Genomic DNA, 27,457 nt, shown 5'->3' with positions numbered 1-27,457 from the left:
TCCGATTTAATCGGTCGGCGTTCGAGATCTCGTGTCCCTCTCCGGTTGTCACCGTATTCCCTGCGATCATGTCCAGTCTTTCATTGATCGATTCCGTCATCGACGACGACGACGAGTTCTGGTAGGTCTTGAAGCTCATTCAACCTCCGCGATTTGAGTACTGATCACCCCACAGCCCCCTCTGCATTGAAGAGTTCGATCTCTCCGATAAGAATTTCAAACCGTGTCCTTGTGGATACCAGGTATGTCTAAACTTAGCTCTTAACGCGTCACTTCCAGTGCCTGCTTCCTTGTGACGGGGACAGGTGGCTCGTCTTTGTCTCCCTGTGCCAGACCTAACATGTGATGATCTCTTTCCAGATTTGCCAGTTCTGCTACAACAATATTAAGACGCAGAATGAAGAAGGACGATGCCCTAACTGTCGGCGCGGATACGATGAAAGTACCATCCAGTACAAGATTCCTGACGTCGAAGAGTGAGTCAGCCCATACTCTATGGCATCTTCGCCACATCCCAACTAACCTGCTGTGATTAGGTTCAAGGCAGATCTGGCGCTGAAACATCGCAAGGCGGCTGCTGCCAAAAAGAAGGAAGCCGAAAAGCGTGAAATCGAGGCTTCCAGTCGGAAGAACTTGGCCGGCGTCCGTGTCGTTCAGAAGAACTTGGTCTACGTTATCGGCCTCAACCCTACCATCCGAGACGAAAATCAACTCCTCCAAACGCTCCGTGGACGGGAATATTTCGGTCAATATGGCGAAATTGAGAAAATCGTGGTCAGCAAGGCTAAACCCGGCGGCAACCCTAACCAGGGTATTGGTGTTTATGTGACTTTCTCGCGCAAAGCCGATGCTGCGATGTGCATTAACGCTGTGGACGGTTCCGGAAATGGCGATCGAGTGCTCAGGGCGCAGTACGGAACAACGAAATATTGTTCGTCCTTCCTTCGCAATGAGCAGTGCAATAATCGGAACTGCACTTTCTTGCACGAGACTGGTGAAGATAGCGACAGTTACAGCCGCCAGGACCTCTCATCCATGAACTCGATTTCCACCCAACGCCCGAATCTCCCACCTACCCCCTCTCACGTGAGGTCCGCTCAACCCATCGCCCATCCTATGCGCCGGCAACCAAGCAAGGATGACTCGATCAGCAGTCGCACCGGCATACCAGATGGCCCGGCTCTCCCATCAACTGCCAGCTGGGCTAACAAAGATGTGGCAACTGCTATTCACCGAACCAGAAGAACTAGTCTCACTGGTAGCCAAGCCTCCAATAGCCCACGGCCCGCAAGTGTCAATGTTGCGACCCCGGTTGAAGAACCAAAGCGAGTGGAGAAGCCATCTCCTATTTCCCAAACAGCCCCACAATCAACCTCCCAAGTCGATCCCCAATCTCCTGCCCCACAACCACGTCCTCGTCGAGCGACTCCACCTCCCAAGCTGCCATCACCGTTTGACACTTTGCTCAAGGATATAAACTCTCCGGATTTCAAGTTTTCCTTTAGCACGGCCGAACTAACTGCCGAAGAGGTCAAATTAATCAAGGATTACCCATCTTTCATCGATCCGTATGGTGGTGTCAAACGCAGAGCAATGCGCGAGAAGGTCGAGCAGGAGCGTCTCAGTCGCGAGCACGAGTTGCTCCAATCTGTTGCGGCGGAGGAGGATAGCCGCGAAGCTGGTAGCCTCCAGCTAGGTGGTGAGCCAGAAGAAGCAAATCCCCCTCGCAGTCGCCAGACACGGGAGTCGCACGGTGCTATCCAACCCCCCTCGCAGCAAGACACTGCGGACAATTCAACGGTTGCATCTCCTGTCTCTGCAACTAGCCATCAATTTCAAGGCTTGAACCTCGCTGGACGAAGCTTAACACCCTTGCAACAACAGCAGTTGATGTTACTCAAGTCCGCCGGTAATCAACAAGCTGGTCTGACTGACCCTCTCAGCTCCGCTGCTCTAGAGCAAGCCGCCCAAGCCCGCCAAGGTCTTGGGCACAATCAGATGGCACAGTTCAATGCGCTGCAGGCAGCACAGAGCCGACAGTCTTCCCGATTTTCCTTCACCAATGAGGCTGGTTCTAAGAATATGCCTAATGCACGCATGTTAGGCCAGATGCAATCGTCGTCTCCTAACCCTCTTTCTGCACCAAGCCCTCAACATGGTCTTGCAGCAAGTGGTTTCTATGCCAGCGGTGTGCAGGGTCCCCCGCCGGGACTCAAGACAGCTGGCACCCCTCCCATCAGTGGTGGTGGCATGTTTGCCCAGGGGCATGGCTTCACCTCTGGGCTTGGTGGTAATGGAGGAAAGCAAGACCCAACCCCGGAGCTAATGCGTGAGCTACTGCGTGGACGAACTGGTACGAATGTTGGTGGTTTACAGGGCCAAGAGTCTTCTAAGCGTGAGTTTATGTTCCCCTTTCTTCAACAGCACAATACCCCTCCCCCCATGACTCCTGCCAATGGCCTTCTCAGCTCCTTCTATGGACCCCAAGCGGGTGTAATGCCTGATCTTGGAGGTCCACAGAAGCAGAAGAAGAAGGGGAAGAAGCACAGAAACGCTAACACTTCCTCCGGTGGAGGTGGTGTAGTAGATCTTGCGGACCCGAGCATTTTGCAGGCGAGAATGCATCAAGTCGGTGCGAATGCTACTGCTGGGCAAGCGTTGTACGGGAGTCAGGGTCAAGGTGGGTACAACCCTTCGATGGTCTATGGCGGTGGCATCAGTCGGTGGTGAATCCCATGTGGTTTCCCCTTAACCTCTCACTTGTTCCCGTGTTTCGATTTACTGCATTTTCCTGCATTCTCGCTATGACCTTGTTCCCTTGATGAGCCTGCTTTATCCTGATGACATGATATCAATTCCCTTTTTCCTTCCAAATGAAGGTCTTGCATATGTTTCTGTTTTATTCGCGGTCAACCAGCTCTGATTTATACGATGACCGGATGTTCACCTGGCATAGGGGCTATCCCCTGTCTTGTTCAATTGCTATTTATTTTGCATGTTTTTCTCTGCCTCTTTCCAGGTGTCTTTGCATTTCACGGACATACCGGTGTGTGTTCCGGGCTCTCTTTGTATTCGGCGGCTGTGTATTCCCTTTCTACTTTTTTTTGCATCCGGACTTCCATTATACGATCTGCTACGTCCTGAAGACCGCGGGTGTTTGTTATGGATTAATGTACGTTAAGATCTCCCTACCCTGATACCACAAGCCGAAAAGGGTCTTATTCGAAATCAGTTTCCTCACAGCCGCCGTTTACATAGACGCCCTGTCCTGCAATGCTCCTGGTCTGGGAAGTGCCCATCATGTAATTATGTCATGTCTTTTTTGTATCGCTTAGTCGTGCTTAGTCGTCGCCCTTGCCTGGAGGCCCCGGGGGATTCCGATCTGATCTTCACCACTCCTCACCTGCCCATTCACATCGCCCCATGCTTTCTTGCACATTCGCTGACCCAATGCTCTAGTAAACGATGACTTTCCGCCTCTTGGGGATCAATCCAAAGATCGACGGCCTGTCGACAGCTTTGGGTTTTTGAAGTCTCAATTACCTGGCGAGTCAGCCGCTCGTGCTGGTACGCCTACTTTGCCACCTGGACTACCTTTGCCCCATGCCCATCCCTCGTCTTCTGTCTTTCAAGAACACAGTTCCTCTAAACCTTCGTCTCCTGCTCCCATGCTCCCACCTGGCTTGACACCCAACGTTTCAAGACTTAACAGCCCATCGCAGAGCCGTTTTGACAGCCCCTCTCGTCTTTTGAGTCCTGAACTCACCGTGGGCGGACCTTTGACCTCAAGCCGCGTGAAAGACGCTTCTCAAATCTCCTTCGGATCGCCCGTGCAAAAGTCTGCAAGCAAGGCTCGTATCCAGCGCAAGAACGAGTTCAACATTGGGGCTGATTTTAAGGACTCCCCTGCCAAACCTACAACCCAGTCGCAGCCGGGCTCTACTATTACGAAAGGGAGCTCATTAGATTTTAGCACCTCCCTGCCTACATCCGTCAAGACTGAGCAGGCACCAGCTCCTAGCTCTATTTCCGCAATCGGGTCGCGGCCCGACACCCCCCAAACAATCGCGTCTCGCCTCTCTGACTCCCCTGCCCCTCGTCAACCTCGTATTCTTCGCGTGGTAGAAACACCAAAGACAGAAACTCCTCCCGTCGTCACCGCACCCTCTGTGACCACTTCAGTTGTTGGTACCAAGTCCCGCTCTAGGAGACAGAGTATTTCATCAATCAGTATCGCGGACACTCATGCTGATGCAGGATGGGAAGGTGATTATCCTTCTACGTCTGTTTCTCGTGCGAATTCCCCTCCTGCTTCTTCTCGTATCGGCTCCGCCCCAGTCCGCGCCATGACCAAGAGCCAGGTCAAAAAGGAACGGAAGCAGAAGGCGAAGGAGGCCGAGGCTAAGAAGGTTGAAACTGCGGCTGTGAATGAGGAACCTGTTCAAGCACCTATCATGGGGCGAAAGCGCAAGACCAAGAAGGCCCCCACAGCCACTGTGACCACAGCCGCTACACCCACTACCAGTGCCCCTGAGAAGATGAGCCCTGTGAAAACAACGAACGTTTCTCCAGTCAAGACTGAACCCAAGGTGGATGCCACAAAGAAAGTGAAAGCTAAGGAGACCAAGCCTGTCAGAGAGCCTACTCCTCCTCCCCCTGTCGAAGAGCCACCTGCTCAGAAGGAAACCATTGTAGAGCCATGGCGTTCAAATAATACAATTGGACAGCTGGTCAAGGATTCCGAGGCTCTTGGAAGGTCAATCAAGGATCTTTTCGTTGAACGAACTAAGCCTCTTCATGAATTGCTCGCTGAGATGCACAAGTCCGGTGAACTTGACCTCAACAAAAGTTCCCTCTTCAATCCTAGCAACCTCAGCCAGCGCACTGACATGAAGTGCACTGCTGAAGACTATGATTATCTCCAGTGTCCAAATGAGTTGACCGAGGAGGATCGGAAAACTCTGCTTCGCGGAGAGCCTGTTCGAATCGGTGATGATTTCCTCAAGACCCGATGCCTCATCACGCCCCGTGGCTGTGTCCTACGCCACCTCGAGCCAGAAGAGGAGGAGCGGTACCTAGAGCTGGAGAAGAACATGACCAATATCTCCGATCCTTTCATGATTGGAGATGACGCAAGCAATCCCAGTGGAGGTCTGGAAGCACTTTTCGCAAATCCGGAAAAGTTCAACATCTGCTGGGTCGACGACATGCCCACACGCCTTGGTGCCACATCCCCATCCTCTTCTCTCGAGGCGGCGGAATCCGTGATCCCGCCTAACGTCCTCTCGGCCATGGAGGCAGACAGCACTCGCAACCATGATTGGGCTGTCGCCAACTCGGCAGAATTTCTTAACACAACCCCTGCTGCCGTGCGTTCCTTTGCTGCAGTTACCGCGCAGCACATGCTGGGCAACCCGGGCATGGTCGGTACCAACCCAACTCTTGACGACGTTGCCAGCTTGACCAACGAGGAGCTGAAGGATCTTTCTGGTCGTTCTCAGAAGGACCTTGAGCTCACCCGGAAAGAAATGGATGCGCTGGACAAGAAGTTCGCAGCTCTTCTTCGACGCAACAAGAAGCTTCAGCAGCAGGCTTTGACCTTTGCTGCTGGATCGGAGGTGTAATCACCCATTGACTCTTATCTCGCATCGGAGCTCTCAGTCCCCTTCGCAATCTCCCGCAGATTCTTGAGCCGACTTAGCACATTCTGTTTATGCACATATGGATTTTCATGATACCCCGGATGGTGGTATTGCACCGCGTTCCAGTCCATTCTGTACGATTATCTACTTTAGCCTGAATGAATCACTGTACAATATTTGTTATATTCGCCTATGTAGGTCCTAGTAATTTAACCTCCAACACTTGACCATGCGGTGTTCGGAGTTAATTAATGCACCTTCTAGGCCTATCCTCAATGCTACACTTGGCACATAAAGAACTAAATTTTGATCCTTACACACCTCGATGCCAAGTGAGCATTGGATCATTGCCGAAATGTACTCCTACGAGTCTTGGATGTGATATGTGATATATATAATGCACTGACCATCTGCTAACTCAAGTGTCACATCCGAAACTTGTAGTCCAGGGATGCAGCAGTTTCAAGTAAGAAAGATATCTGAATCCCGATCATCATCGACCAAAAACGCTCAAGACATCAATATCTACCAGTTAATAAGGGGATGCGCGAAGGGAGAGATCACTGATTTCGCCAGGGCTGGACCTCTTAACATCCAGCATTCCTCTACTCCGTCCATTTTGATTAAGGCCAGACATTTAATTCAAGCCTCTTTTTGGGAAGGGGTGCGACATTAGCTCATACTGGTATCATACGATGCTTGGTTATTCAGGATGAACTCTTCGCCTAATGTTCAAGCCGATTACCGGCCTTTGAACCAGGCGGCTGATGTTATCGTGAGTCTCAAGGTTTCTACTTTCGGCCTGCATACAAAATAGGAATTGAGGCTGATCTATCCCTTTCTTCTCATAGGACATTATTTCCCCGAGTATTTTAGCTAGCATGTATAAAGCGTGCATTACTGACTGAATATCCTATTTCCCGTCAGTCTTGTTGGTCTTTTACTCTTCCAGCACTGATTCTAACATCATTGGCCCCTCGAGTGCTATATCCATTAGTTTATTGTTCACATAAAGCCCAGCATATGAAATGTTCCAATTACTTCCTCTAATAGCTACCATTCTTACCCTAACCTCGACTGTCGCATCCACCGGCCTACTAGTACCACTATACGCCTGGCCCGGCACAGACGCATGGAATACAATCTACGACACAATTGCAGCTCATCCATCAATCCCATTCTACCTGATCATCAACCCATCCACAGGTCCCGGTACCACAGAATATCCAGAAGATGTCTTCATCACCGCCATCGCCAAGCTAAACAGCTATTCCAACACGGAGGTCCTGGGCTACACATACACAAAACAAGGCACGCGAGCTAGCTCCGAAGTCGAGCATGACATCGCTACCTACGCCAATTGGGCCTCGTACACCATGCAGGATATCCGTCTCTCCGGTATTTTCTTCGACGAGGCACCGAACGGTGAAGATCAGAGCAAGCTAGCTTATTTCCAGAGTCTGTCTCGGAAATCTAAGAATAGCAGCTTGAATACCGTCGTCTTTAACCCTGGTGTCAAACTCAAGGCTGATGTTGCAGAGTGGTTTGAGGCGGCGGAGTTTATTGTCGAGTATGAGAATACTTATGCTAGTTGGGTCGCTCGGACTCCCGTTGAGCACTTCTTGACGCCTGAGCAGTATGGGAAGGATGCTGTTATCTTGAATAAGACGCCTGAGGATGCTGGAATCGATGATGTTGTTCGTTTGGCGAAGGATATGGGGCTCGGTGCTATTTATTTGGCTTCGGATGATAATTATATGAGTCTCGCTACTGTGCCTAAGGTTGCTGTTGCTGTTGCGCAAAGCCGGGGTGCTAGGCGCAGGGGTTTTAATGGATACTAGAGCCGAGTACATACATATAGTATATACTATGCTTCCAAGGGGTGCTTGTCCCTATATATGAGAGTATGTGGTTAAGAGTTGTTAGGAATTGTATATTTGGTCCCATGATAAAATACTAAGATACTTTGAGATAATTTCCACTTAATGATACTATAAAGTTAACTAGAATCCAGGATGATCCGAGACTAACTAGGTAGTCAAAGCCGACTGAGAAAGGATGGACTGCCTATTTGGCTAGCTGCTAGTTTTCGCATGCACTCATAGGTCTTACACTTCCCATACCATAGTCGCCATGTCGATCAGGTCCTGCTTCTCAAGTCGAATGTCGGTCTCTCTTGGAATATCCGGAGATCGTCGGAAAATGTATTTCAAGGGTATCGTAATTGGGTGGGAGACAGTGGTCTTATCACCAGACGTTTCGATCACGCAGGATTGCGTGACATGGGCACGTTGGATACCCGAGTCCCATTCCCAGGTATCAAATTTTAGCTGAGGCTCCCTCGGGTTGACTTTCACTGTGATAGCCATATCTACCTGCCCTCTGACGGGATCCACCCACATTCTTGCATCGTTAGGCAATTTCGTTTCAGGCTCGGAAACCCCAACCTCGACCACTACCCCAGGTCGTATAGGGACACCACGAGTGTGCCGAGCAGGGCCCCAGCCCCCATCTGGCTGCTTAAAGTTTCCATTGCCAACAGGAACGTTCACTCCTCCATATACTTGTATCTTTTGACTCAGCTCCATAGGCCGCAAAGCAAGTACGACCGCGGTGTGCAATTGACCGGCAACTTGAGAATGCTCGAGCGTTGACATCCTGAGGATCAGGGTATGTATGGCCGCGTTATAGAACAGACGAAGACCAGCGACAGGGTCTGGCAGTAAAAACTCTTGGTCGAAAGAGGAGGGATCAATGTCAATAACGAAGTATTCGGAAATCTCTTGGGTATCAGCAGAGTTTACAAGACGGTTGACTTCGGTTTGTAAAATTTGATGGAGTTGCTCCTTCCCTTCGTAGGTGTATCTGTTGGTGGAAGGAGGCAGGTCGTCCAGAAAGACTTCCACTTCACTTCTACAAGATTCAGTCATTGTGAATATGTTCTTTCCTATGAGATTGTTTATGGGTCAGAAGATGGTTATAGAAAAGCTGATTAGGATGCGAAAATGATCCATTAAGTTGAGTTACCTCATAATGAGCGTATATGACAAGAACAAGTGTAGCCTAACTGTGAGAGATTCGATAAACGTAGGCATATTCAATAAGCATCATGACGAAACATCCATTTTCTGGACATTCCAGGAATCTATATGAAGATAGCTCTCGTATTATAACGCTCTAACGGCCCAAGGGTCGCATGTATATTTTGTAGAGACAAGCCTCTCAATCCAAACCATTAATCCCATCTTTATACGGCCGCAGATCATACTCATCCGGATAGGTCTCCAAGATTCGCTTGAGCTCCGTCATCTGCTCCCTCTGCTCCTCCGTAATCTCCTCATAAACATCCGTAAAAGCGTCCCTGAGCGATGGCTTAGTCTCCCGCTCCGCCTCACTAAACTCCTTTAGCACCGCCTTCCGCATCTCATCCCGCGTCTGCTTCTCCTGCTCTTCACTCCAAATCCCCTGGTTCTCAAGCCACTTCCGCAGCCGAATAATAGGATTATCACGACGTTTCCAATCTTCAACCTCAACACGCGCCCGGTATGCAAAGCTGTCGTCACTGGTGCTGTGATGCGAGACACGGTAACTCATGGCTTCGATCAGCACAGGTCGTCCGCCCTCACTTAGGGCAAGTCGACGTGCCTCTCTCATTGCTTCATTTACGGCGAAGATGTCGTTGCCGTCGACGCGGATGGTGTCGATACCGTACCCCACGCCGCGACTGGCAATTCCATCACCCCGGTACTGCTCTAGGGTTGGCGTTGAGATTGCGTAGCCGTTGTTTCGGCATATAAACACAACAGGGCAGGAGCGTGTGGCGGCAATGTTTAGCGCGGCGTGGAAATCACCTTCACTGGCGGCTCCTTCGCCGAAGTAGCAGGCCACAATTCGTGGATCCCGGTTTGGGTTTTGGAGATCTTGGAGTTTCAGAGCGTAGGCTGCGCCGGCGGCTTGGGGAATTTGGGTAGCTAATGGGGATGAAATTGTGTGCTGTTGGGTTGGTTAGGTTATGGAAGGACTTTTATAGTTCAGGGCGGTGATGCTGACCATGCGAGGATAGTTTTGTCCGTAATGGACTGGCATATTTCGACCACGGCCTGTGTCATTGGAATTGGCGAAGAGCTGGCTCATAAAGTTCTTCAATGTGAATCCACGTTGTTGGAATACACCGGCTTCGCGGTATTGTGCAAAGACTACATCGTCTGGTGTCAATGCTGCGGCGGATCCGACTGTGATGCCTTCTTCGCCCGCGGAAACCTACAGGTAGCAGGTCAGATGAGCCATGTCCCTCTTATCTGACGAATTGAACATACCATGTAGAAACTTAGGCGACCCTGCCGTTGTGCCTCAAACATGACCACGTCCATAACGCTTACTGCAGCCAAAGGTCAGGTACTCGATATCGCATCAAGCGCAATATAACTAACCAGACAGCATATTTTTGTACCACGTCAAGGCCTCCTCATTTGTAACATCGGGTGGTGGTCTCGTCTTATCAACCTGGTGGCCGTCGGAGTCCATCACTCGGTAGGTAGGGATAGCGGGCAGATCGGAGGCTTTGAGGAAGGACATCTCTGAAGTGAACTTGCTGTTCACAGCACCAGGAAATCGAACACTAAACACATTAGCATCTTGTCAACATTTCTCCAAAACAAAACATTATCTTTGTAGTGCTCACCTATCTGATCCTGGTGGCTGCGAGATGGAGCTACTCCACCTCCGTGCGGGGACGATGCGGGCTGTGGTCACAGACTGGCCACGAAGGCCACTCCGAGTTAGAAGTTTTAGAGACATTTTGGTCTCTCTTGTTAACATTGTGATTTGATTCAATGGAAGATTGAGAGATTGTGTCTTTGTATGTTAAATCTGGGGGAATTGCGGAGAGCGGTTGGCATCGGCATTTTATTCATCCCGTTACTCCGCGGCCAACCGAATATCCGACGCGGGGAACTTTTTACTTGAGTGACAACATCTGTGATCTCAATTGAATTGTGTTCTTATTCCTCTAGAATGAGGCTTCAAATATGAATCAAATAGCTGCCGAGCGGTGGAAATCAAATCCTTCGTGTATAACGTCCTTCGTGTCCCATGGGATGGCGTATAACCCATAACGTTCCTCATCCTCCCATTGATCCTCAGAGAGCTTATTGGGGCGTACTGTGACCATGTCAGCAAATATATCATTGATTGCGAAGCTGAGCAGCAAGTTGACCTCGTTGCCAAATTTCCACGTTGTCGCTACATGCCGGATGGTGTAATGGCCTTGGATGCGAAGATCAGCCTTGGCGAAGACTATACGCCTCACTGCATCGCCAATGGTTGGATCGGTGTCTAGTACTGGGCCAGTTGGAATAATCCACTTTCCACGTACGACCGTGCCGGTTACATGCTTCATAATGAGGACGGTGTATTGCCCGTCCGCCTGGTACCGGAAGACTGCTGCGGCGATGCCACAGCGATAATTCGGGGATAAGTCTGCAATTCTGGTATTGATGCGTGGGACTACACTGGTATCAACGCTTGGGGATGGCATTGTTAGATGGAGTTGATTTAAGAGAAAGGTGATTGATGGAAGATTGAAGGTACACAAAGGTCAGTATGAATATCATTTACTATGTTTGCTACTTACTATTTACTATATTATGTTGTTAAAATGGTCCTACCTCAAATTCGACTCGTATGAGCTATTCAAAGCTGCTAAAAGTGTTCCTGGCATATCTGATATCGTCATCGGATATGATGACATTGGCTCCCCACTATTTTGACGATGACGTTGAACACAAAATGTTCTTGATTTATATCTCGCATTTTGTTTTCTTCTCAATCATCTCAATCATGTTCGAAAATAATCAAATTCGCCAGGTATTACATACCGATATCCGAGTTCCCATTCCGCCGGCACTCGTAGCAAAGATCACATCCCTACCGCCGTTTATTCCTATACAAGGCGTACCCAACTTTCGCGACTTGAGCCACGACGGCAACAAATTGCGCCCAGGATACGTGTATCGGTCGGGAAGCTTGTCAGAAATCTGGGGTGCCGGGAAATCCATCATCGCAACCGAATTGGGAATTACTACAATCTTCGATCTCCGGAATGAAAATGAGCGACAAAAATCTCCTTCACCTGCCATCACGGGAGTCAAAACGATATGGTGCCCATACGGAGCCCGACCAGCCACGATGGGTTTGCTCGATTTTGCTGGTGAAGACCAGGGCGCCACAGGGTTCGTGAAGATGTACAACGGGATCCTTGAAGCGGCTGCCCCATGTTTCACCAAGATATTCCAGCATATCAGAGATAACCCGGAAGACCCGTTTGTTGTCCATTGCTCAGGTATGTTTCACGTGTGTTACGCTGTTTATCTTCGTATGCTCGCTTCTCGCATACAAATCTCGCCGTTGAAACGATGTATGCTAACTATAAGTTCCCACAGCCGGTAAAGACCGCACTGGTGTTTTTGCCGCTCTCATTCTCCTCCTGATCAACCGACCTCACGATGATATTATCAACGATTACATCCTCTCCCGAGTCACATTGGAAAGCGCCCGGGAGAACCTCCTAGAGGCATTCGCGGTAAACTTAGGAGCTGGTGGAGTTGACATCAGTCAGTTGAGCCCCGAGGCAGTTGGTATGCTCGAACTGTGTGGTGTTCGAGCCACGTCAATGGAGGCTTTCTTGTTATCGTTTGAGAATACTTATAGAAACGGGATTGAGGGCTATCTCATTGATAAACTTGGGTTCTCACCAAGTGATTTATCAACGATGCGCAGGAACCTAACCTAGCAGTTAAAACCTTGATATATGTACGAATATATAGAAAGCGCATATAGAGTATATATCACTGCATTTGCTGTGTTTCAATTTGGATCAAATCCAAGAGGGAATGTTACGTTTTCATTGCTGGTTGAAATCTGGGGAACCCATTCCATTGTATGTTCTACTATGTAATAATATACAGCATTACTGAGAGAGACTACATATGTACACAGCGGTATAGTAGCCATGCGACAAAACTTCCATATCAGGCAATATGACTAGGAACCTGATTGAACACGGAATCTTGACCACTTTTCTTTTCCGCTCTGTACAATCAAAAGTTATAGAAAGGTCGATGGCACAAATTAGGTATGTTTTTCCGCCATCGTCCTATCTATCCATATCCCCGAGGATTCTCCATGCTCTCGCGAGTAATCATTCAATCCCAACCATAAAAGTACTTTTAGTATTATTGTTTAGTCCAAATTGTTGATAAAAACCCTATCTCAGATAGATAGAGGTTTGAATATAAAAATTCATTTAGACTTGTGTCATGATATCCAAGACCACTAGAGATACCACTGAAAAGACATCTAAAAAGACTACACAAGGCTGTTTACATTATTGTGTATTGTAAATGTACAATCAGGAATCTGGGCATCAATCTTGCCTGAAAAGGGGATTTTGTCCACTATAATCCCTCTAATTTTTGTCACATCACACGCTAATAAATTAAGCTCTTAGAACTCCCGTGTCAACTTATAACTCCACCAATACCGTCATTATATCTGGCATTAAGTCACTCGGAATCGGCAATTAAAGGGATGATCATCCTCAAAATCCTCTACTGCAGGGATTGTCGTACATTAGCACTACTACAGTTGCTTTTTTCCTGCAAGGGGGTCGCTTGCTGAGACACTTCAAGAGAACTACAATGCATGTATTGCGCCACTCCATTCACCGAAATGAACATTGTAAGTTAGTATCGTAACTCCATTCACCGAAATGAGCATTGCAAGTTAGTGTAGTACTTTGGTGTGTGCCGGTGGATTAACAAGCAAAACAGACATATTTAATTCACCAAGCCCCCCGATCTTGCAGAAGCATCTCGGCATATTTTGCTTCTGACGCCATGCATCTTTGGAATCAGCTTATGCTAGCGGTGCTTCCATCGGTACTGCCGATGGTTCATGCGCAGCATATTTTGAATCTGAGCGGGGATGGATGGACTGTGAAAAGCAATGCGCTGAATATCAGCGTCCCCGGCAGTGTCCCCTCACAGGTCCATTTAGATCTTCTTCGTGCGAATGTTATTGGTGAGTCCCTCCTAGTATAACGTGTTGACTGATCTAACGATAACAGATGAACCGTTAGTTGAACACTCGTTACTTTAGAGCGGGGATATACTGACTCGGCTCATATCAAAGCTATAATGGGTTGAATGATTTCGACTTGCGTTGGATCCCAGAGAACAATTGGACTTATACAAGTAAACCAATCGACGGCTTGTTTGTATTTTTTACTCCGTCGATCGAAATTCACACTGACTCTTCGCAGGCTAAGTGACTCCAAGTCCTCTTGGCTTGTGTTCAAGGGCCTTGACACTTTTGCAACAATCGAGTTCTGCGGTCAATTAATCGGAACTACCAATAACCAGTTCCGCCAGTACACCTTTGACATTTCCGACGTGTTGAAACATTGCAACGGAGCTCCAACTCTCTCCCTCGAGTTTGGGAGTGCCATTAAAATCGCAAATGCCATTGCTGATGATCCAAACTCACAAAGTAAGTGCTTAACAAAGCGATAAAACACTATATCTAACAACATCTCCAGAATGGCCGGACGGTCTTCAAGGAATCTATGAGTTCCCTAACGGCTGGTATATTCGCAAAGAACTGTCCGACTTTGGCTGGGATTGGGGCCCAGCGTTCTCGCCTGCTGGCCCATGGCAGAATATCTACCTAGTGCAGGCTGAGCGCGAAGAAGAGATATACGTTCTAAACACAGGCATTGACTTCAGTGCTTGGTGTCACGCAACCCAGCTGTTCCAGGCGGATATGTACAAATCTCAAATCCAGTTCTACCGTCGCGGAAGCGGAATGCCAGAACGTCAGCTCGGAGCTCTGTACTGGCAACTCGAGGATATCTGGCAAGCTCCGACATGGGCTGGCATCGAGTATGACGGTCGGTGGAAGGTGCTTCACTATGTCGCTCGCGATATCTTCCAACCCGTTATCGTCTCGCCATTCTGGAATTCTTCAACCGGTGATTTGTCTGTCTATGTCACATCGGATCTATGGGAGGTGGCTTCGGGAACAGTGAAGTTTACATGGATGGATTTGTCTGGTAAGCCGATTCCAGGGAATGCGGGCACGCCTCTGACGAAGGATTTCTCTGTTGGGGCACTTAATACTACCAGTGTCTATGGTACAAACGTGTCGAAGCTATCTCTGCCTAATGTGAAGGATGCTGTGCTGGTCATCGATCTCACTGCTAAGGGCCGTCTACCGAACGCCGGGGAAAAGAGTCTGACTACTTTCACACACCGGAATAAGTTCACGCCGGCCTATCCTAAAGATTTGGCACTGAAAGACCCAGAGCTCAAGCTGTCGCATGATGCCCAGACTGGCACGTTCACTGTCGAAGTTCGGAGTGCTGTCTCGCTGTATACATGGCTTGACTACCCCGCTGGTGTGGTGGGGTACTTTGAGGAGAACTCGTTCTCTTTGCTTCCTGGTGAGAAACGGACTCTTCGGTTTGTTGTGCAGAGGGATGAGACTGGGGGGAAGTGGGTGGATGGTGTTACCGTGCGCAGTCTGTGGGATCAAACTACCAAGGTTTGATGAGTGTATACATTGCTGTGGTTTCTTGTATTGGTATTTCATCATGCTCCTTATACTCAAACTAGGAGTTCAATATATTTGACTGCTCTCGTTCTTACGGCACTAAATACTTCTTTATATCAATATGCGGATTCCATGTATAACAGGTGTATTATGTCTGTCTAGCCGACTTATACTAGGTATTAAGTATGTATCAATCTATTTACCATTGTAGGCAGCGGTTGCATCTGTGAGGAACTTGTCGAACACCTTATCACCAACAATCGGGACGATCGATTTGGGAATGTCCTTGCCTTCACGGTTACGGTCATCAACAGTCTTAGCCTTCGTCTTCTCAACCCACTCCTTGGCAGCGTTGAACTCAGAATCCGCCTTGCTCTGATTCTTAGCATCGAGAGCCTCGAGCATGTAAACCAAGTGCCGACAGGCAGTCGCCCACTGCTTAGCAGCAACCGCCCAGGGTGCGACATCAGTGGCAAAGCCCTTGGTAGCCATGTTGGGGAGAACTTCGGGGATGGTGATGATGAGTGAGAGGCGATCCTTCAGCGCCTGAGTGCCGTCACTGGTGCCAGCTTTGCGAGCGGCCCAGAAAGCCGCAACGTCCTTGCTAAGCTGTGGGGCGTTGGATACGGGGCTTTGGTAAGGCCAGTTCTGGTTAAGGTCGGCGAATGCAACGAGTGCGTTGTGAACGGTGGTGTCAGTACCAGCCAACTCCCAAAGGCTTGCCTCCATTGACTTGGTGGCGTCGTACTTGGGACCGTTCCAGGTATAATCAGCATAGTTGGCGAGCGAGGCCATGGAGGCGTATGGCTGGATCATAGGGTTGGAGGTAAAGCCAAGGAGGTGCTTGTATAGATCTCCGTCACGCTTCGTGAGAGGGGTGAGGAACAGTTGGTCACGGTTGGCATCGTTGACTGGGAAGTTGTCCCATAGGAAGAGCTTGTCGGTCACGTAGCTCTTGTCGGCCTTTATGGCGCTGTCGACTGTGATCTCATCGCTGAAGATTCCTTCGCCGGTCCACTGAACGCGGATCTTCTTGTTGAGCTTGGTGCCGAATGTTGTCTTGTATGAAGATGCTCCGCTGCCGGCGTACAGGGTGGGTACGGTCTCGAGGTCTTTGAGATTGTTAGGCTCGATGTACTCGGTCTGAACACGGTTTAGATAGTAGGCCTGGGCGTCGGCGACCCATTCATCATTGGCTGTCTTGGGCCACTTCGCCTTGTCCTCGTCGCAATGGAACTCAAGGCCAATGTCATCGAGGGCGATATAGAATTGGCTGACACCAAAGTTGCGGAGCTGGTTGAACTTGGCGACGGTAGCATCGAAGTCCGCGTCGGATGAGTAGCACACGTCCAAGCCAGGCGAGAGAGTATAGGCAAAGTCGACATGGTTGGTATTGGCAGTTGAAACAAGCTCCTTGAGCTGGTTAAGCTCGTCACCACTGTAAAGAGTGCGCCATTTGGTGCGGAGGAGTGGGTCATCCTTAGGGGTGTACACATAGGTGTTCATCTTGTGCTTTCCGTAGTAGGCAAACTGGTCAAGACGTGCCTGGTGAGACCAGGGGATGCCGTAGAAACCCTCGATTGAGCCACGGATAGGCATAAGCGGCCAGTCACGCACCTTGACACCTGGAATGTCGGCGCCGTCGAGAAGTTGACGGAGTGTCTGTGCCGCGTAGAAGGTGCCTCGCTTGTCCATGCCATTCAGTACAATGGTTGGCAGATTCGAATACTGGCCGGATGCGAAAACGTAGCCATCGGCGTCAAGGCCAGCTGCAGACTTCTCGGCGAGAGCCTTAGCAGCAGCGACAGCAGCGCTAGCTTCCCCCTCGGTGCCAACAAAAATCTGCGTTCCCTTGCCGCTAGGCTTGGAGGCGACAACCACTTTACCGCCGGCGGCAGCTACGACCTCCCTGATTGCCTTTATCGTGGCATCATCCTTGAAATTGTCTGCCACGACGGTGACATCACCCGCGAGCGAGATGCTTCCGCTTGTGAGCGTGATCTGTTGAGGAATGGGCGACAAAGTAGGGTCTGCCTCGGCACGACCAGTGAGGTCACTGTTCGCAACAGGTACAGCGTTGGCCGACCCCAGTGCAAGGGCAACAAGCAAAGCCCGAAGGCAGGTGATTCGGTGTAGATTGAACATTGTGTGAAGAACTTACATGTTCGAGGGTGTGGTTTATATACAACTTGTTAGACGGAAGGTGGGGGTTTGTTGATCACCTTCTGATATTGGAAGTGACGGGTGTCACGATCGGTTACATCATGCAGTTCATTGCAGTATCCCTAGAAAGGGGGGTTTGAATTGATTAATTTCTTAGGTCGTATGCAGCTCTTTCATATATCCGATGTAGCTTCGGTAATTTAGAACATATATTACCCGAACAGGGTACTCCAGTCCAAAAGATAAGATCTAGAGGGGATAGTGTTTTTAGGTGTCAATGCTCTCAGGTAGTGTTCTCAGGTAGTAGTGCTTTGCGATGATAGAGAGAAAGGAGAGAGTGTAGGACGATCACTTTGAACTGCCAGTCATTTTGGCAAGTTGGGGTCTTGGCAGTTCATCAACCTCCCATAAATTGCTGTCTATCATAATATTAATAGATTATAGCGAGGTGGAGGTAGTTAATATTCTCCGATATAGGCCCAATTGATTGGCCGAACACTTAACTTATTGAGTACGACATTGTAGATCGTTAAGGCCAAGAACAAATCTATCAGATCTTAAGCCATTAAAAAGCCATTAAAAAGCCCGAAGCTTCTTTCCCGACGTCGGCTGTAACGTTACACTTATTATGCGGGGTAATAGATATTATATTGCTATTGTATATTATATATATTGCTTATATATCTTGACGCATGCCTAGGCAACTTCATAGCACTTAGGCTAAATTAATAATCTACTGTTTGGGTACTTCTGTACTGGGCAGAGATTGAGAATTAATAACAGTAGCACCTTTAGTAGTCTATCTATTCAAATGACTAGATGTAATACTTGCAATCAATTGCTGCTGCTTGTCCTTCTTATACTTCTACTAAATATTTCAATAAAACTTCACCAGGATGGAGGAATCCAGTAATCCTCCCAGGCATGATCTGCATCCTGGAAAAAGTCGATCCCTCCCTCAACGCCATTTTCACCCACTGTCCACATCTCACTTTCGATCGATTCAGTCCATCGATCAAAAGGCCTCTCCAATATCTGTGCCCGTTGCTCCCCACCAAACGGATGAAAAACACCATGCTGAAAAAGCTGCGTGAATAAGCTATATAATACTAGACTTCCCTCACTCCGCCTAGCTCCGTCCTCGTCGGCGGATCAAGGCGAGAGCGAATGGCGTCGATATTCTCATATTGGTTGAAGAACCATGACTTGCTGGCTAGGGCTTCGAGATCGGGCGTGTTTGTTCCCATGTAGGCATATGCGACCAGGTAGTAGTGCAATCTGACGCACCGTTGAAAGTCGAGTGTATTTTCACCGTGCTCTCGGTTCTCGTCTGAAGCGAGAGCATTACAGACGAGAGCATCTTCGATGTCAAGAATATGTTCTGGCGTGGTGTTCACCATTGTGACAGTGGAGTATGGACGGATGCCTGCCCAGGTGATTTTATAATAACGCATACACACAAGCATTTAGCCTGGTGTATTCAATTGCCCAAAACATGGTATTCTATTATAAGCTCAGTATATCAGCTCCTGTACTGCGGATCCATATGTTCTAGACCTTCTCTTTGTCTAATGGTAGGATCTCTAGGTCGAGGTTCACATATGAATCCATGTATCCAATGCAGTCATTGCTAATAAAATTAGGGTTTCTTCTTCATGCACGCATAATTTTCTTCTATCAACAGAAGGCCTCGACATCCCGTAAAAATTCCGGAATCATCTACCTATGCATTGAGACTGATCTTCTCAGAAAGAAGAGGTGAAAGATGGCTCTCACAAGGCTAGCCCCAAAGCCCGGGGTAAAGCTTTGCGCGTAGTCTAGATTTGTGTAGGCAATAAATATACGGAGTAAAACTATTTTTTTGCCATTATGGAGTAAAAGAAAATAATAAAAGGACCAGGATATAAACCCGGTATAATCTCGGTCCGAACCACCGCCGATGTACATACCCCAAACCTTTCTCCGCACGTTCCATTAATACAGGCAAAATGGCAGAAAGGATATTGACTGTCTCCAATTTGAGGTGGATCTAGATGATAAATCGGTGAGCTAGTGAGACTAGTGCAGTGGATCGCCTGATCTTCATGCATACATACTTGGAATGCACGAGGATGTACATTGACGTCAGTTTTGTTGTGAGTTTATTTTCATTTCAGACTCTCAGATATTTACAGACATTTTGAGAGAACCAGAAATAGCATTGCATTCGCCAGCCCATATAACTGTATGTTATCATTGTAAGGTTGCGCCATAAGCAAAGACCCAAAAAGTATGCAAATGCAAAACGGCTTCATAGAAAGAAAAAGTAAGCAGTAATTACCACTTGTTGTCAAAAGGCTTGCCGTCAATGTAGTTGATCATCTCCTTCACTGGAGGGAGATGATCACGCTCAGCACCAAACATCATGCCTTGACGCATGACGTTGCGGTAGTTCTTCCCCGGAGACACCTTACCGAGCACATATTCTTGGCGAGTCTCGACACGAGTGGGCACTGGGATAGAGCGGCCAACCACAGCCTCCATGCCCTGCCAAGCAAACGTAATGGCCTCCTTAGCGCCGCCAGGGATACCAGCTTCATCGAGCATCATAATGCGGGTGTTGGGATAATTTGACTGGATAAACGCGGTGATGTTAGGGTTGTATGCGCCACCACCGCACATGAATATCTCAGCAATCTCAAGGCCCTCAGGAGCGTAGCGACGGTAATGGTCCACGATAGCCTGGGCGGTAACACGTGTAATGCTAGCCACGACGTCGTCAGGCTTAAGGCCCTTTGCCTCAGCCTTGACGATAAACTCATGGGCAAGAGTGTCACGGAAAACCTCACGACCGGTTGTCTTGGGCGGCTCCAAGGCGAAGTAGGGATGTTTCAAGAAGTCGTCCACAAGTTCCTGATCGACGGTACCGCGGGCTCCCATCTCGCCATCCTGGTCATACTCGCGCTTGCCGTTAGTGTAGTGACGCACGACAGCATCGATGAACACGTTTCCTGGACCGGTGTCGAAATCGTAGCAGGCGTCAACGCCGCCATGGCTGTCCGGGAGGACAAAGCAGACATTCGCGATACCGCCGATGTTCTGGCATGCGCGTAGCTTTGTCGGGTGGTGCAGGACTAGCGCGTCGAAAAAGGCAATGAGGGGTGCTCCCTGACGTCCTGCGGCCTGGTCACTTACGCGGAAGTCGGTGACTGAGGTAATGCCCGTGCGCGAGGCTAGGAATGTGCCCTCAGCCATTGTCAGAGCGCTGCGGGTCTCGCCGGGTTCTGGCATGGAGAGTAGCCAGATGGTTTGGCCGTGGGATCCGAGGACATCAATCGATTTGATGTCCACGTTGTAATCCTTACAGAACTGGTGCACGGCTGAGGCGAAGGTCTCGCCCAGGATCACGTTTACTTCGGACAACTCGGAAGGAGAGGTCTTATTGAAATAGATCATGTCCATCACCCTCTTCTTTATCACTGGCTCCAATGGAATCTCACCATACTGCGTTATTTGTTAGTATTGTCATACCTTGTGGAGCATTCTCGTAGGTACAGTAGTAGGTACTTACCTTGAGTAGTTCGAAGTGCATAGGTGATTCGGGGGTCTCTTGGCGGAATCGGCAAAGAGCACAGTCAATGCCATCCTGTTGCTGGTGAGCCTGGTGTTTCTCAAGTGAACAGACAGTCACCCACCATAGACGTCCCGCTATTCAAGCCCAAGACTGTGATGTCTAAGCTATGGCTGGTAGTGCCATTGACAGAGTTGGACGCCATGTCTAATTGTAAATTGGAAATAATAAATTGCAAATGAATAAAACAACCCAGAAAGAAAAAACCAAAACGCCTGAGGATCTAAGCCCCTATTTAACATACTCAGTTCGATCAGCCGAGATCCATAATGATGCTGATGGTGGAGATTGGAAAACCCGGTTCGGCATTGGCATTCTCTTTGTGATGGATCTCATAGAACAAGGGAAAAAGGGATGATCGGCAAAACGCCTACAAAAAATGTTAAATGGCTACGCGCTTGAGAGGCCCCCGCGTGAATTCCATTGAGCCCCCAGTCCTACCAGGTTTGGCTTTCAAATTCTCCCACAAAAGCCGGGGGAGCGGGTCACTTAACAGGGGACCCTTGAAATTGCATCTTACACTTACCGGGGGGAGCATACTATCATCCCCATGGGCTATACCACACTATGGAAGCGGCTTTCGGCACGTCAGCTGAATGCTGCTATCCACATATTCTCGCTAGTCTCGATCTTCTTCGAGGGATACGACCAAGGTGTGATGGGTGGCGTTAACAGCGCACCGAAATATGTGACAGAGGTTGGCATCGGCAAACCCGATGGGACAGTTACCGACACCACACACCAGGGGGGCATCGTTAGCATATATTATCTGGGTGCGATCTTCGGTTGTTTTGCTGGAGGGTGGGTTGCAGATCGTGTTGGTCGGATCAATGGCCTACTCGCTGGATCACTATTTGCGCTAATTGGTGGTGCCCTGCAGGCGGGCGCCCAGGATTCGAACTTCATGCTGTGTGCTAGGGTAATCACAGGGATCGGGACTGGTGGTGAGAATCCTTACCAACCTTGCCTTAGCCTAAGGGCTAGAAGGAGCTATTAATCTAATTTGAGACCCTTGAACAGCGTTGACTGGCATTACCCCCGTGCTAGTGTCGGAAACATCTTCCGCGACCGGTCGAGGTGGCTTTCTAGGATATGTGTTCATTGCCAATTGTGAGTCGTCAATTTGTGATATCCACTTGCGGGGACCATTTTTTGACATTAATTTATCTCCAGATCTAGGGATCTCCGTCGCATATTGGATCTCCTTCGGACTCGCTTTCGTCGATAACGGTTACTCGGACGTACGATGGCGCTTCCTTCTCGCTTTCCAGTGTTTCCCGGCGCTTATCCTAGCTGCCTTCATAAAAATGTTACCGGATAGCCCCCGCTATCTGGCCTCTGTGGGGCGGAATGATGAAGCACGAGACCTTTTGAATCGTATTCGCAAGGACCGGGCCTCCCAGGACGATATCGACCAGGAATACCTTGAAATTATAACCATTGCTAAGGGAAGCAAGCTCAGCTCTCCCATTGAGTTTGTGAAAATACTATTTGGAAAGGGGGGAAAACCCGGGTTTAATCTCGGCCGACGAGCTTGGTTATGTGTTTGGCTTCAAATTATGGCGTCCTGGACGGGGATCACGGTGGGTTTTCTTTAACCAGTTTATTGGAAATTATTCGCTAATGGTAATAGGCTGTTACTGCATATTCCCCCATACTACTTGCTCAAGCAGGTTATGGTAGTATAAAGCAGAATGGTCTTGCTGGGGGAATAAATACAATTGGAATTATAGGAACTATTATCAGTGCACAAATTATTGATCGCTTGGGTCGACGGGTCTGTTTGATGGGCGGAGCAGCTGTTTTGTTCGCAGTCAATCTGATTGTGGGTTTTTTTTTTCCTTTTTGGTCCAAGCGCTCTCTACTAACAAATTTATAGGCTGGAGCGGTTTATGAAGGGTCTCTGCATCACCCTGAAAAGGCATCTCAATATGCGCCTGGGGCTGTGACTATGCTCTTCTTATTCAACTTGGGGTAAGCATGCAATTGACATACTCTCTCCACATATACTAAAATGAAAACTAGTTATGCTGCCACTTGGGGCACAGTTGCTTTCTTAGTCCCCACTGAGATCTTCCCTAGTGATCTACGAGCTCAAGGAAATGGATTCGGCATCACAGGGTGGGCCATTGGTGTGGGTATGACCACTTTAGTCAATCCCATCATGTTTGATGTCATGGCTGTAAGTTGCTCCGATCTTTTTCACTTGGATAGAGATACTGATATACTTCTAGAGCCGTACATACTTTTTGTTTGCTGGTCTTAACCTTATCTGGATCCCGATCGTCTACTTATGTATGTTTCCGATGTTTTAGTTCACCTCCAGTTCTAAGATCTAACATGATCTTCTTCACAGTCTATCCCGAAACCCGCAACCGCTCTCTTGAGTCAATTGATGCTCTTTTCTCGACTTCCAGTCCATTCTACTGGAAGATGGAACAGGCCTATAAGCTCCACGGTGATGTTCTCGCCGAACACAATGTGAACAGGAGCGAGGTTCTCAATGGCAAGCCCGAGTCGAGAACCGAGGTGACAACCTCAGCTGAAGTTGAAACTGTTTAAAGTACCGGCCATTTACGTCATGCCATATAGCGCGTTGGCTTTGGGATCATGTTACACCCTTACGCAGCTCATTTATACCATGTAGTTACTGCACATTAATGTATATATAATATATTGTTTGCACATTGTTGTTGCCTCTTGATCACTTTCTTCTCACTTGGCTATAGGAGTGCGCCTTATAGTTGGTCGTAAGGTATATAAAACTACATTTAGGTAGTTGAGGATATATATACATGATCTCAAGCATTGAATGCTATTGAATATGTATTCACTCTCAAATTTAGCGCATGTCTTAGAATATATCATATGTTTTATTCTTTTCTATAAGGATCGTCGAAATCTCCACTGCATTCGATCGTCCCGGTGTCAAATTAGAATGACACGTTGCTGACTCATCCCCTGTAGCTTGCAACTCTAATGCCAACTTTTATCCTCGGTCAACTCAGTTCCAGCAATTCAATTGCGCATCGATAGCAATCGGAAAAAAATTACCTGAGTTTGATCATTTTTTTTATTTTTTTTTGCGTGTCTTGTTCATATTCCGCATAGATATTACCCCAGGTTTTCCAAACCCCGACCCGTCTCTCTGTACAGACCCCCCAAACCCCGTTTTTCAACCGAAGCTCGGGGCCCACGAATTGGCTCTCGCTTCTCGCCTGAGACCACAATCTCCGAGGAATGAGCTAATGAATTGAATGTCGCAAAAACCGCGAAAACTTCAACGCGTCTCTAAAGCCTGTAAGATCCCCACGTTCAATTTCATGCTCCACTTCCGCTTGGCAATTCCCCGAATTACAGTAGAAAGCTCCCAGCTCATATTGCATCCACAGGCGACTTCTGCAACAGACGCAGCATTAAGTGCGGCAGAAGTGAGGACCCGCTAGGCAGATGTCAGAATTGTGCGGATTTTGATGTCCCGTGCACCTTTGATCGCCCCGCAAAGCGCCGGGGCGTCAAGGCTGGCACCAGGGCTCCTACGCGAGAGACGCCATTGGCAAAAACGCCTGTCACAGAGAGTGCTCTCCCTGTACCGCCTGCTTCCCAGGCTACAGGGAGAATGTCAAATTCCTCTGCGTCTAGGAGCTCGTATTACCCCGAGCCGGCCCACCGCCCGTCATTGACTGGGGATCCATGGTCTACCTTCAATGCTGGCGTGGCAACGGAAGGGTATGACGATGATGGCGCGTTGCGAAACTCATGGAATGCATTTGCCATTGCCAGTGATCGTCAAATCCGAAATCTTGTGCAAGTATACTTCGAGATTGTGTATCCAATGTACGAATCATCTTATAGTTGTCCTTGTCCTGTTCTATGACTGATAAATTTCCAGCTTCCCGCTTTTCCACAAGCAATCGTTCATTGAGAGAGTCCATAACCAAGAGCACCTCCGAAATCCAGGCTTGTTTGCCTCAACAATGGCAGTTTGCGCCTTGGTGTCTGGGCGTGCGCGAGACGGCGCGCTGTTCACTAATAGATGGCATCGCGACGAACTTGCCGAGCCTCCATCCGAGTCATTTTATGCCGCGGCTAAGGATTCCATTCCCAGAGACCTTGCAGCGGCAAGAGGCATTAACTATATGCGTGCATGTGCTATTCTCGCAATTGCCAGCATTCAAAACGGCCAGATCAAGAATATGCAAAAGTACTCTGGCATGTACCATACTCTCACCAGCATGGAGGGCCTTCATGATGAAAAGCTTTGGCCAAAAAACCTGAGTCCTATCGAGACCGAGGAGCGACGAAGACTAGTAGGCAGTCCTTTTTCTTATGATTACGCTTTCCACTAACTCGTAGATCTGAAGTTCTGGTCTATCTACACCTTGGATATTTATTCCACTATTGTATGGGGAGGTGTGATCCGATACCGCGAAGCACATTCCCTAGTACGATATCCGAGCGAAATTGACGATGAATTCATTACACCACATGGCTACGGAATGCCGCCCGTATCTCCACATTCGGGCGTCCTCAACCCAGATGATGTGACGGTCGTATCACGGCAGCCTGTAGCATGGCTTCGGGGCTGGAACTTCACCACTGATCTATATCGAATTCTAGAATACGTCGTTGATGGTAATCGGCGTCGTTTCTCGTCAGCCAATGGAACGTCACAGGTGTGGTCTCTATTCACCCCGGCATCCATGTCAGAACCAGCAGTGATGGAGCGGGTATTATCCATGTACGCTGCGCTGCCCTCACAATTTAAAGAGACCCCACCCACGACAGGCGACATGGCCAAGGATCTATTCGGGTTCCAGTCTGCCAACATCCAGGCAACACTCCAGCTCCTCCGGATGGTTCTCTTATCGGCAGAAGAGCTTGGAGTAGACCGCAAATGTGACGTGGCTGGAGAACTTCTCAGTGTCTTCAGCAAGGTTCCCGTGGAATATTTGAACGCCATCAGCTCGCCTTTAGTATGTCCACCATCGATACTTTTCTAACCCACGTTTTACTAACCGCACTCAGCTTCATCATCTTGGCGGAATCGGCTATATCCTCGGCTCTGTAATGGAAGGAAGTTTATCAGAAGCATCCTACCAACGCGTGCGCACGTTGCTGTAAGTCTTCAACCATCCCAAGCCAACCACCCAATCTAATATCCCTCAAGACTTGAAATGGCCGATCTCCTCAGCCGCCTCGAGACAGGTCTCCAGCGCGCCGCCGGCGCCAGCCAACGACTCCGCTCTCAAGTAGACAGAATTGATGGCTACATGCGCACTTCCCGGTTACTCAACCTCGCAGCGCCGCATATGCGTCAGCATAACACAATTCCCATCGATGCTAAACGCGAAGTCCCGATCCCACCCACAACATTCATTCCGCGTAGTGGTCCAGCTCCAGCAGTCGGCCCACCGACGGGAATGGGCGAGCAGATCATGCAGTTCCAGCTACCGCCGGAGTTGTTGTCTGATTGGCCGTGGCCATTGCCATTAGATGGGGCCCATACGGAGGGCTTCCTTCCACTGGCGTTTGAATAATTTGGTTGCTGGGTGGGTCGTGAGTCGGAGGCGTGTCGCATGATTCCATAGAGTAGAATTGTATTTAATCATCTGTTGTTTATATTTAAATCTGTGGACCGAGCTGAGGAATTGTGGTGTTTATTACTGCTCTTTGTCCTATGTTTGTGCATTTCTCTCTTCCATGTGTTTGTTTTCAGATTCGATTAATCAATGTTGGATTAGGGTCTTTGTATGTCTATGTGCCTTTTCAGCTAACAAATTTCATGGGAGCCTTAATTTCCAACTCTTGGACATTACTTTGTTCAAAAACGACTTGCGGGCCTCTTGAGATGGATCCTAAGATCTGGTAAAGCAGCATGATGGACAAATCATCCATACAGAGAGCAACCCCTCTATGGATCTTTCATGATGTCAACATAATCAATTTATATTGAGTGGAGTGGTGGGGACGGGCCTCGGGACTCGGGAGGCTGTTTATACTCATTGTTGTTCACTTTCATAGTAATCGAACACATTTCTGTAGGTTTTATATTTTCTAGAGCACAATTCTTATACCAAACCGACAAATTGAACCGGCTCATACAGACCTGATTTCAATATACAGAATAAGGAAAGTCCCATTGGGGTTAACCTTGGCTGTACGAAAGAGGCGGTCTCTAGCGGGCAAGCCCCGCTGGCTCACCCGCCAAAATGCGGGGGGCACTTCCCTTCGGCCGCCCATAGCTATGCTGCACATATGTGAAAAGATCACAATATGTACTTTATGGTCTAACTGTGAATAAAGAGAATTAAAAAGGTTAATTTTAAATAGTCATTGGAAGCCGATAGGACATTTTGATTTTAAGCTTGATTATTTATCTACATATGTAGGTATTATCATCGGCCAAGTTCCGATATCACCTGGGCAAGAC

General features: G+C 48.6%; 11 protein-coding genes across 11 annotated transcripts; 6 read left to right on the top strand and 5 right to left on the bottom strand.

Moving 5' to 3' along the window:
• Positions 1-68: 68 nt before the first annotated feature.
• PGRI_020060 (CCR4-NOT core ubiquitin-protein ligase subunit MOT2) lies at positions 69-5,624 on the top strand (the record flags this gene model as incomplete). The annotated part of the gene is made up of 5 exons (XM_040789719.1): positions 69-121; positions 176-242; positions 361-476; positions 537-2,680; positions 3,460-5,624. 5 exons carry the CDS (start codon positions 69-71, stop codon positions 5,622-5,624), a joined length of 4,545 nt encoding a protein of 1,514 aa, XP_040646672.1.
• A 1,046-nt stretch (positions 5,625-6,670) lies between these two features.
• On the top strand, positions 6,671-7,483 carry PGRI_020050 (spherulation-specific family 4 protein; the record flags this gene model as incomplete). The annotated part of the gene is made up of 1 exon (XM_040789718.1): positions 6,671-7,483. The coding sequence occupies one exon, from the start codon at positions 6,671-6,673 to the stop codon at positions 7,481-7,483; it is 813 nt and encodes a 270-aa protein (XP_040646671.1).
• Positions 7,484-7,750: 267 nt separating this feature from the next.
• Positions 7,751-10,460, bottom strand: PGRI_020040 (thiamine pyrophosphate-dependent dehydrogenase E1 component subunit alpha; the record flags this gene model as incomplete). Its single annotated transcript, XM_040789717.1, has 6 exons — positions 7,751-8,555; positions 8,911-9,635; positions 9,693-9,902; positions 9,959-10,020; positions 10,073-10,260; positions 10,324-10,460. The coding sequence occupies 6 exons, from the start codon at positions 10,458-10,460 to the stop codon at positions 7,751-7,753; spliced, it is 2,127 nt and encodes a 708-aa protein (XP_040646670.1).
• A 214-nt stretch (positions 10,461-10,674) lies between these two features.
• PGRI_020030 (uncharacterized protein) lies at positions 10,675-11,178 on the bottom strand (the record flags this gene model as incomplete). The annotated part of the gene is made up of 1 exon (XM_040789716.1): positions 10,675-11,178. The coding sequence occupies one exon, from the start codon at positions 11,176-11,178 to the stop codon at positions 10,675-10,677; it is 504 nt and encodes a 167-aa protein (XP_040646669.1).
• A 302-nt stretch (positions 11,179-11,480) lies between these two features.
• Positions 11,481-12,432, top strand: PGRI_020020 (tyrosine-protein phosphatase; the record flags this gene model as incomplete). The annotated part of the gene is made up of 2 exons (XM_040789715.1): positions 11,481-11,982; positions 12,083-12,432. The coding sequence occupies 2 exons, from the start codon at positions 11,481-11,483 to the stop codon at positions 12,430-12,432; spliced, it is 852 nt and encodes a 283-aa protein (XP_040646668.1).
• Positions 12,433-13,537: 1,105 nt separating this feature from the next.
• On the top strand, positions 13,538-15,248 carry PGRI_020010 (uncharacterized protein; the record flags this gene model as incomplete). Its single annotated transcript, XM_040789714.1, has 4 exons — positions 13,538-13,721; positions 13,768-13,774; positions 13,963-14,189; positions 14,239-15,248. 4 exons carry the CDS (start codon positions 13,538-13,540, stop codon positions 15,246-15,248), a joined length of 1,428 nt encoding a protein of 475 aa, XP_040646667.1.
• A 198-nt stretch (positions 15,249-15,446) lies between these two features.
• On the bottom strand, positions 15,447-17,396 carry PGRI_020000 (beta-N-acetylhexosaminidase family protein; the record flags this gene model as incomplete). Its single annotated transcript, XM_040789713.1, has 1 exon — positions 15,447-17,396. The coding sequence occupies one exon, from the start codon at positions 17,394-17,396 to the stop codon at positions 15,447-15,449; it is 1,950 nt and encodes a 649-aa protein (XP_040646666.1).
• Positions 17,397-18,302: 906 nt separating this feature from the next.
• Positions 18,303-18,814, bottom strand: PGRI_019990 (uncharacterized protein; the record flags this gene model as incomplete). Its single annotated transcript, XM_040789712.1, has 2 exons — positions 18,303-18,491; positions 18,539-18,814. The coding sequence occupies 2 exons, from the start codon at positions 18,812-18,814 to the stop codon at positions 18,303-18,305; spliced, it is 465 nt and encodes a 154-aa protein (XP_040646665.1).
• Positions 18,815-19,730: 916 nt separating this feature from the next.
• On the bottom strand, positions 19,731-21,169 carry PGRI_019980 (UPF0075 domain protein; the record flags this gene model as incomplete). The annotated part of the gene is made up of 3 exons (XM_040789711.1): positions 19,731-20,897; positions 20,965-21,039; positions 21,089-21,169. The coding sequence occupies 3 exons, from the start codon at positions 21,167-21,169 to the stop codon at positions 19,731-19,733; spliced, it is 1,323 nt and encodes a 440-aa protein (XP_040646664.1).
• Positions 21,170-21,574: 405 nt separating this feature from the next.
• PGRI_019970 (Major facilitator superfamily domain, general substrate transporter) lies at positions 21,575-23,586 on the top strand (the record flags this gene model as incomplete). The annotated part of the gene is made up of 7 exons (XM_040789710.1): positions 21,575-21,968; positions 22,045-22,134; positions 22,198-22,607; positions 22,904-22,998; positions 23,050-23,206; positions 23,259-23,319; positions 23,381-23,586. The coding sequence occupies 7 exons, from the start codon at positions 21,575-21,577 to the stop codon at positions 23,584-23,586; spliced, it is 1,413 nt and encodes a 470-aa protein (XP_040646663.1).
• Positions 23,587-24,643: 1,057 nt separating this feature from the next.
• Positions 24,644-26,564, top strand: PGRI_019960 (putative C6 transcription factor; the record flags this gene model as incomplete). Its single annotated transcript, XM_040789709.1, has 5 exons — positions 24,644-24,861; positions 24,917-25,334; positions 25,389-26,000; positions 26,053-26,144; positions 26,195-26,564. The coding sequence occupies 5 exons, from the start codon at positions 24,644-24,646 to the stop codon at positions 26,562-26,564; spliced, it is 1,710 nt and encodes a 569-aa protein (XP_040646662.1).
• Between the last annotated feature and the right edge of the window lie 893 nt (positions 26,565-27,457).

This window comes from Penicillium griseofulvum, assembly GCF_001561935.1.
Source record: "Penicillium griseofulvum strain PG3 chromosome Unknown contig_80, whole genome shotgun sequence".
Classification (NCBI taxonomy): Eukaryota; Fungi; Ascomycota; class Eurotiomycetes; order Eurotiales; family Aspergillaceae; genus Penicillium; species Penicillium griseofulvum.
The sequence above is the reverse complement of the archived record's forward strand: the minus strand, read 5'-3'. Positions and strand labels throughout refer to the sequence as shown.